This window comes from Frankliniella occidentalis, unplaced genomic scaffold (assembly GCF_000697945.3).
Source record: "Frankliniella occidentalis isolate FOCC.00 unplaced genomic scaffold, Focc_3.1 Scaffold71, whole genome shotgun sequence".
Lineage (NCBI taxonomy): Eukaryota > Metazoa > Arthropoda > Insecta > Thysanoptera > Thripidae > Frankliniella > Frankliniella occidentalis.
In genome coordinates this window covers 361,016-367,827 of record NW_026267201.1, presented here as the reverse complement: position 1 = coordinate 367,827, position 6,812 = coordinate 361,016, and the positions used below count along the sequence as shown (strand labels likewise).

The 6,812-nt window shown below is 59.8% G+C and overlaps 1 protein-coding gene across 3 annotated transcripts in view; it reads left to right on the top strand.

The window, feature by feature from the left end:
- Positions 1 to 2,306: 2,306 nt before the first annotated feature.
- The window catches only part of LOC113217483 (putative cyclin-dependent serine/threonine-protein kinase DDB_G0272797/DDB_G0274007), a 22,755-nt gene continuing 18,249 nt past the window's right edge, over positions 2,307 to 6,812 (top strand). For all 3 annotated transcript variants that reach the window (XM_026437396.1, XM_026437397.1, XM_026437395.1), the window contains exons 1-2: positions 2,307 to 2,397; positions 2,484 to 2,981. In XM_026437396.1, coding sequence (XP_026293181.1) covers positions 2,395 to 2,397; positions 2,484 to 2,981 — 501 coding nt within the window. In that variant the 5' untranslated portion in view covers positions 2,307 to 2,394. The remainder of the gene's footprint in view (positions 2,398 to 2,483; positions 2,982 to 6,812) is intronic.

Here is a 6,812-nt window from a genome sequence, read left to right as displayed (position 1 = left end):
GCACAGGACCGCGAGGCAGAGGAAGGCGAGGCGAGCCATTAGGACGCGCTGCTCTGCTAACCCTTTCACTACTGGACCCCCGGGCCGTCCGTACGCCGGGGTACGAAAGGCGTAATAATCTCGTTTGTCGGCGCCGCTGAGGCTGACGCTGTGCTAACGCTGCTGATGCTGCCTCTGCTGCTGGACCGCTGGGCTGGGCAGCGCGCGCCGTGTCGTGACGGCCGGGCTGCGCAACGCCCGATGCACGCTACCCACTCCAGCTCAGGCCGCACTCGAACTCGGCTTAAGGGCGATCGCCCAAGAAGACCACGACGACGCTCTCGTTTTCTTGTGATGGGTGTGCGGGAAGCGGTGGAGGGGGTGTCACGTTAGCGTTTCTTCCGCGGCCCAGAAGCATTCCGTCGGAGGGAGAAGTAATCGACGGGCAGTGCCATGTTATGTAGCAGCACACGTTTGTTCTTAGAAACTCGCGTCGACCGGCGGCCGAACAAATGTACGGCGCCTCTATCCCCTGGCCGCCGTCGGCCGCCCCCCGAGGACCCTCTCCATCGTTGGAAATGAAAGTAATCTGCTCTGTTGGTCTCTGATTGTGAGGTCAGGTTCCGCCCCGGCGCCCACCTGCACCACCTTGCACGCCGCCCCACGCGACCCCGCGGGCCTCGAGGTCCCCGTGCTGCAGCGCCGGCCTCCTCGGCGAGCTGCACGGCACGGGCACGGACTCCCAGCGGCGGCGGCGGCGGCACGGGGCCCAGCCCAACATCAGCTACTTCCGGTCGGACCCGCGGCGACCAGCGCTCCGGCGGGATCGGCTAGGCGGCGGCGGACTGCACTCCAAACTCCTCGCGAGAGTTAGAGAGTGCCGGCATAAGCGCGTGTCCGCGGTAGTGGCGGGGCGCGGCGGGGCGTACCGAGGCCATCATCTGCCGTGCGTAAGGCCGCGAGGGGCGCCCCCCCCCGGCCCCCCTCTCCCGGAGGAGTCAGGGATTCAGCGCACGCCTGTATCTGGATGCAGTCAAGTGCCCGGTATCCCCGCTGGTCCCGGCCGGCTTGGCCCGGTGTGTGACGCCGCCGACCCGTCACCGTCCAGACCAGGACCGGCCAGGACATGGTGCTGGTGGTGGTGGTGGTGGTGGTGGTGATGGCTCCGGCCACTTCGGCCGCCTACCGTGTTTGCCGCTGAACCCTCTCCTTTTCCTCCTCCTGGCTGGGCCTCTGGATATACGGCCGGGCAGCAGCCGCAGGCAAGGCCTAGTAGAGAGGCGTCTGACAAATGCCCCCGCGGTCCGCGGTGTGGCAGCGCGGGACGGGGCGGGGCGGGGCGCGCGGCGCGGTGGGGCGGCCGTCAAGAATGCTGGATGTTATTGCAGGAGACTGGAAAAGAAGGGCGGCGGGGAGCGAGGGAGAGTGAGAGGGATGGTGGATAGGTAGACACGGAGCAGGAGACGAAGCGGCCTGGCCGGGAGTGAATTGGCGAGGTCGGGTGACATTTCGGAGCGCCGTGGTGTCGGGTTGCCTACCTGTCGTGTAAGACAGGCGCTCTTGATTCAGCCTGGCATTTTTTGCTCCATGTTTAACTGATACAGAAAAAAATCAGAAGAAAAATAAATGTCAAAAATAATCTGGGCGTAAAATCCAAATTAAGAATCAGTTCAACTGCTGATAAGGATCCGTTTGAGGATATGTGACCACTTTTTAACCACGTTTTTTCCCAGCGCAAAGTTTTAGTTTTGTGGTTATAAGACACCAGAAATAAATTCCTCTCAACGAGTGAATGTTTCTAATTCAATATTTTTCTATATGTAAGTACCTTGTGTAGATTTGAGTGAGCTGTATCGATCCTGCGGTGGCGCCCTAGAGCGCCGCCGGAGGTGAACGGTTGACGGTCACTACCCCTCCACCGCACCGATCTTTTTCATCTGTGGGTGGTGCTGCTCTTCGCCCGATTAGGTGTTATGAGGTATTTATGGATGCTCTAAACGGGTGACACCCCTCTCCGCCCCAGCCACCGGTCTTTGTCCTCGGTGCTCTTCGCCTGATTGGGTTGGGTGTTATGAGAGGTGTTTGGGCACTGAGTCGCATTGTGCAGGAGCGCTACCAGAGTTACACACACTAAAGCCCTAAAATGAACTACAAAGGCACATAAAAGGGGAGAGGAGGGTGAGGTAGGACCAGGCGGGGTGCTGATAGTGGAGGGGGGCGGGGCGGCCGCCGACGGCTACTGGCCTGCCTCACCCCCGTCCCTCGCCGGTGCGCCCGGGCGGGCGGGCGCGCGGCCGCCGGCGAGCCTCCGCCTCCAATCCCGTGCGTCTATATAGCGGGGCTGCGCCGGCCGTTCTCGGCGTAGTCCTCGCCTGAACCGCTCCCCGACCGCGTGCCCAACACTAACCTGCAGAAATGGTGAGCCTGGTGTCCGGTACCATGGACCAGCGCGCTTGCTCGGGGACGCCTACCTCACCGTCGACCCTCCTTGTACTTGTTCGCAGTCGTGGACCAGGATGGTGGGGTCGCTGGCGATCCTCTACGCCGTGATGGCGCTGTTGCTGCTGCTGCAGGGGGCCACCGCGCTGCGGTCCGTCCGGGAGAAGCAGATCAAGCTGGAGGACATCGAACGCGACAACCTGCAGACGGAGCTGGGCAAGACGCAGCGCGTCGAGCCACACCCCTCGTACCAGCAGCCCCAGCAGCAGCAGCATCAGCCGCAGCAGCAGGAGCAAGAGCAGGTGTACTACCAACCCCAACAGCCCCAGCACCACTTCCGGTACGAGCAGGCGCCCCAGCACCACCCCCACCACCACCACCATCAGCAGCTCGCCCAGCAACAGCACCACCAGCAGCTGCAGCAGCAGCAGCTGCTCTACCAGGCCGCGGCTGCGGGCGGCCACGCCGCCCAGGGGGTGGTGCCCACCCACATCATGTACCTCATCATGCCCAACGGCAACGTGGCGGCCTTCCAGCTCGCCCCGCACCCCAACCACATCCAGGTGAGTCCTTGGCGCAGCACCGAGGTATTTAGTGGAACTGTCAGAGCAACCGAGCGCGAGCGCGTAGGCCATTCTACAAATCAGTTCCGGTTAAGGGAGAAGAACGAACTGGTTTCGGTCCTCCAGAGCAACTATGGTAGATTGATCTGTTGTGATCTGTAGCCTAGAAAATCATGTGGAGTGGTCAGTTGAGCAGTGCGTTTTTCTTTTCTTTGGGAAAATGTGACATCGGAACACCGTATTAAATACATAGAAAAGTTTCTTTCCGGGTTGGTCCCCAAAAACCTAAAAAGGGAAGAAAATATCCAGTATGCACGGGGAGTGACGCCATTCGTGAGTATTTAATCAGTATTAATTTTAAATCCCTTCCAAAAAAAAGCAGTAGTGTGCCCATAACGTATCAGGTCACCGGATGGCGGTTCTCTGTCCCACTGATTCACATCGTGCCCTAAGCGCCTTACGGGCGAGTCGAATAGGCAGACCCGCGGAACACTGCTGGGTGGCGGGCGGGCGTCGTGACAGGCGCCAGGCGCGCGCCGGTTAAGAACCGCGTCTCCAACCCGTAACTAATGTCCCTTTTCATCCCATTTTCACCCAATTTTACTTAAATAAGTATATCGTGGCATACATTATGCCTTCACTAGTTAAACAAAAAATTTGAAAATATTCCACTCCATATCTAGGTGTGGGTGTGGAGCATTACATTGTGTTTAACTGAATTGCGCACTTCGTACTGTTGCAAAAGTTAAGCGTAACTTAACTAATTGCTTGAGAAATATGTAACGTGTGCAGTATGCACACCAATTGACCTCTAGTTCGACACCTCAACTATAAACGTATTATACGTTAAAAGAACCGCAACGACCTGACTTAGATTAATATAGGGAGCTTTTTCTTGATTTCACTAGCACGTAGGTTTTAAACTAAAAAAATCACTGTTTTCGCCCACACACGACAATAATGTCGTTACGTCACTAGAAGTGATCTAAAAGAGGGGGGTTAACACTTTTGTCAGCGCGGCATGTAAAGCGTAAATCACACATGGTCAAGAAAACACGGAAACGTCCGCGCGGAAATTGTGATTCATCGTCGGTTTTATTCGCTGTGGTGGCCGAATGACCCACCCGACCCGCGCTCTAAGTGCTCGGTCCGGACCGCACATTACCGCAGGTCCCGCCGCGGGTCCCACCCCACCGCGAGCGCCGTGCGGGAATGCGGTCTGCCGGAGGTAAAGCTATCCAACACTCCATAATGCAAGTCCTCTCCCCGTGCGGGGCGGGGCGGCCGGGGCGCCACACCTGTCCTGTGGTGCAGGGCGGGACGAGCATGGAGAGCGGGAAGAAGGCTGGGCCACGCGGGAAAGGCTACTCTAGATGTAAATTCTCAGAAAACAAAAGAAATTTAAAAAATACCGGGGGGCTTATTAACCCCGCTGACCGCATTGTGCCTTACGGCCCCGATCGGATAGGCAAAGCAGCCCGGATTCCTGTATGCGGTACAGTACTATACAAAAGTGCGTGGGGTTAGTCAGCCGCTTGGTATATATGGGCCTACATTCACTGGAAACCATAGATTTATTGCTATAAGAAAAAGTTCACGAATGAACAGGTGGTGCATTTTTGAACTGGAATGCCCATCCCAGCCCAGCCCGCGCCGAGGCTGACATGAGGTGCGTGAGACAGTGGCTCAAGTCAGCTCCGGGGGACGGCAGCGCCATGTGTTCCGGGGCTCCGGGCTGCTCCATCTACTCCGTCGCGGCTGATAGGCCTCCGGCCGTCTCCGGCCCTCCGGGCGCCGGACGAGCGGGACCATAAGAGCAGCACGGAGCTCCCGTCCCTTCCGGTGGGAAAGAGAGAGACAAAGAGAGAGGGATTGAGCGAGAGCGCGAGCCAGCCCCGTGAGTGGGAGGTAGGCGGCGGGAGCCCCCGTCCTTGCCAGCGGCCGCGGTGCAGGCCCGCGAAGCCCCCTCCCAATCCCAGTGTCTCCGGTCCGGCATGTCCCGACGCGGTTTTAGCATGCACACGGCCCATTTACGGCGCCACGCCCCGCCCCGCCCCGCCACCACTATACCTCTTCTTTCTTGGCTTTCCCTTTCGCTGGGGCTCGCTGGAGTGTGAGTGTGCAGAGCGGTGCGGTGCGGTGGCTCCGCGACCGGCCGGAAGTAAGTTGATCGCACGGCAGCAATTACTAACACAATCGAGACAACAACCGCCACCTGATTGCAATTATTACAGCCGTCCGCAGCAGCAGCAGTGGAGTTATTTGCGCTGCTTTCGTTTGCAAACTCTTACCGGCAACCGTCTCGCACGCAACTTGTAATTGAGCAGGAAGGGGCCGCGTTATTATTTGCCGGGTTACACTCTTACACTCCCTCTACCCCCCCCCCTCTCCCTCCTCCTGGACGGCGCCAGTTTCCCTGTAATACGTTTAAGCAGGCATTTTAAGTTATTTTCTCCTTTTTAGTCGGTAGTTTACTCTTATTTTCCCCGAAAAGAAACTTACTCTAATTTCAATCTGTTCCCTGCCTGTCCTGCGGCTGCTACCCCGTTCTCTTCCCCGTCGCCGTTCCCCATTGCTTTCTCATTCTCTGTCGTCCCATCAGATTGCTGCGGGGCGGACAGATAGACGGATAGCGCGGCCGCGGCGGGGCGGGGCGTGGCGTGGCGGGGGCGGAGCGTCGCGCGTGGATTGCGTAGAGCGAACGGAGCCCGACTGAGACAGTTTGCTGGACGTGATTTAAGACCCACGGGGAGACTGGCGAATCGAGATGGCGGCGACGACACCCGTTCCCATTTTTTTTGCTCAGTTTAATGCTACAACAACAAGCTCCGGCGGGTTGTTTTCTTTATCATTTTTTTTGCCTTTCTCTTACGTCTGGACGAATAGGCTGGCCCACGGGGAGCAATCATCACCGACATCATTACCATCAGCTCGGTTATTGCGAGGTCCATGAGATCCAGATTACCCCCCCCCCCCCTTTCTCCTCCCGCACGCCCTCACACTCATTGCACTCGATCGCGCTTCCTTACCGCATCGGGACCAGGGGCGGGGCGGAAAGGGGGGGGGGGGCTGCGGTTGAGCCGCTCTATACTTTATTTATACTTATACACCGCACGCCTTATTCCGTCGCGTGGCGTGGCGGGGCGCGGCGGCGGGGAAGCTGTTCCCGTTATTACGTAAGGTCCGGGGGCCGCACGGTCCAGCTCTGCTCTGCTGCTCTGACCGCCGTACGTCAGCCCCGGCCGGCCCGGCGCTGCTGCGGGCAGACTTGGACTGGGACACCTCGCAGTGGTTTTACAGCAGCAGCAGCAGAGCCGCCCCGCACGGCCGGGCCGGGCCGGTCCTATCCCCGGGGGCGGCGGCGGCGGCATCCAGGAACCCCTCGTCGTGACGCAACTCGAGCAAAAGGGCCGCCGCCCGTACGCGCGGCCAGAGAGCAGAGCAGGCCTCGCCCCGCCCCGCCCCTCCAGCCCCCGGGGGCTCCGGCGGGCATAAGGCATCACAGTCGCCGCCGGCCGCCGACGCCGCTCCATCGCACCTTCATTAGGAGTCGCTTGCGCTTTGCACGCCCCCGCCCCGCCCAGCCGCGCTCCTCACGCCCCCGCGTCCTCGTAACGGCACATAACCGCCTCTAGCCGCGGAGGACCTCCGGGCGGTACATTGCGGCGCAACTGTAGAGAATAGCTAGGCTTGGCGGGGCGTGGCGGCGCGTGGCGGGGCGTGGCGGGGCGTGGCGGGGCGTGGCGGGGCGTGGCGGAGCGTGGCGCGACGGGCATGCGCCGACCTCACATCCACATCGTACACACTATCCGTCATGCGTGTGTCGTCTCG